A 1264-nucleotide genomic window follows, 5' to 3' on the forward strand; every position below is an offset into this window, starting at 1 on the left:
AGTATTCTTATTCAAAGCTGTTTAATAAAACACTAATATAAACCGGAAATCTGTCTAACAAAGAAATCAAAGTTAGAAATCATGCAACCAATATTCCAACATTAAATTGAACTTAAGTAACGAAACACTTCAAATTTTCAATGCAAATTTTTGACCTAATTACAAAATTGTACAGTAAATTTTGCGTATAAATATCTTTAATTGCATACACATTGTACTTACCTATGCAATTTCTTGGCNTTATCAGGATAATCAACAGATTTGACAATGAAATGACGTAAAATATTGCTTATAATAATCTTCTCTTCCATCAATGCAAATTTTTGACCTAATTACAAAATTGTACAGTAAATTTTGCATATAAATATCTTTAATTGCATACACATTGTACTTACCTATGCAATTTCTTGGCCCTGCCGAAAAGGGGATGAAGGCGAAAGGATGTCTTCCTTTACAGTTTTCTGGCAGGAACCGATCGGGATCGAATACTTCAGGATTTGGATAATATTCGGGATCGTGATGTAGCGAATAAATTTCAATAAAAATAAAGGAATTTGCTGGTATCGTCATTGTATCATCTAAAAATATATATGATTCTTTCATTCTTTTTTTCATTTTAAAGTACGAAATAATATCGAGTTAAATTGCTTACTTAATTTTAAGTCTTCTTTACTTTGTCTTGCGATGACTGGAACTGATGGATATAACCTAAGAGTTTCCTAAATTTACAAGATTAAGATAAATAACAGCCTTTCTTTGTTTATTCTTTTCAAATGGAAGACAGAAAAACGTATGATCTGATGTAATAATGATTTTATTAAGATTTTACAATAATAATATGTACTTTAATTGTCTTCATTCATTAATCTCTTAATATAGTTGCATAAAACCGTTTTTATAATATGTCTAACAGAGAGAAGTTTAATATCCACACAAATTTGCATTTACAAAAACCTTAAAAACTTTCTAAGACATCAAACTATTATGAAAAAATAAAATAGAAAACTAAAACTCTGTCCTTTATAACTTTAAAACCTTAAGAATTGAAGAAATCCAGTTTTACTCACTCATTTTGTATATACAGTCGACCCCCCTATAAGATCGTTGATTTTTCCGTTTTATCTGAATTACATGTTGTACGAGTCACTTAGATTTTACAAATATGTGAGCCGTTCACAGCCCGGCACATGTATTTGTAAAATCTAAGTGACTCGTACAACATGTAATTCAGATAAAACGGAAAAATCAATGATCTTATAGGGGG

At 29.1% G+C, this 1264-nt stretch overlaps 1 protein-coding gene across 1 annotated transcript in view; it reads right to left on the minus strand.

The window, feature by feature from the left end:
• Positions 1-222: 222 nt before the first annotated feature.
• The window catches only part of LOC111617005 (cytochrome P450 4V2-like), a gene marked incomplete at its 3' end in the record, with an annotated part of 3013 nt that continues 1971 nt past the window's right edge, over positions 223-1264 (minus strand). Inside the window, exons 2-4 of the mRNA XM_023358350.1 lie at positions 653-719; positions 396-578; positions 223-328 (exon numbers count right to left, since the gene is read on the minus strand). Coding sequence (XP_023214118.1) covers positions 223-328; positions 396-578; positions 653-719 — 356 coding nt within the window. The remainder of the gene's footprint in view (positions 329-395; positions 579-652; positions 720-1264) is intronic.

The sequence above is a fragment of the Centruroides sculpturatus genome, unplaced genomic scaffold (assembly GCF_000671375.1).
Source record: "Centruroides sculpturatus isolate CEXI.00-Female unplaced genomic scaffold, Cexi_2.0 scaffold4315, whole genome shotgun sequence".
Classification (NCBI taxonomy): Eukaryota; Metazoa; Arthropoda; class Arachnida; order Scorpiones; family Buthidae; genus Centruroides; species Centruroides sculpturatus.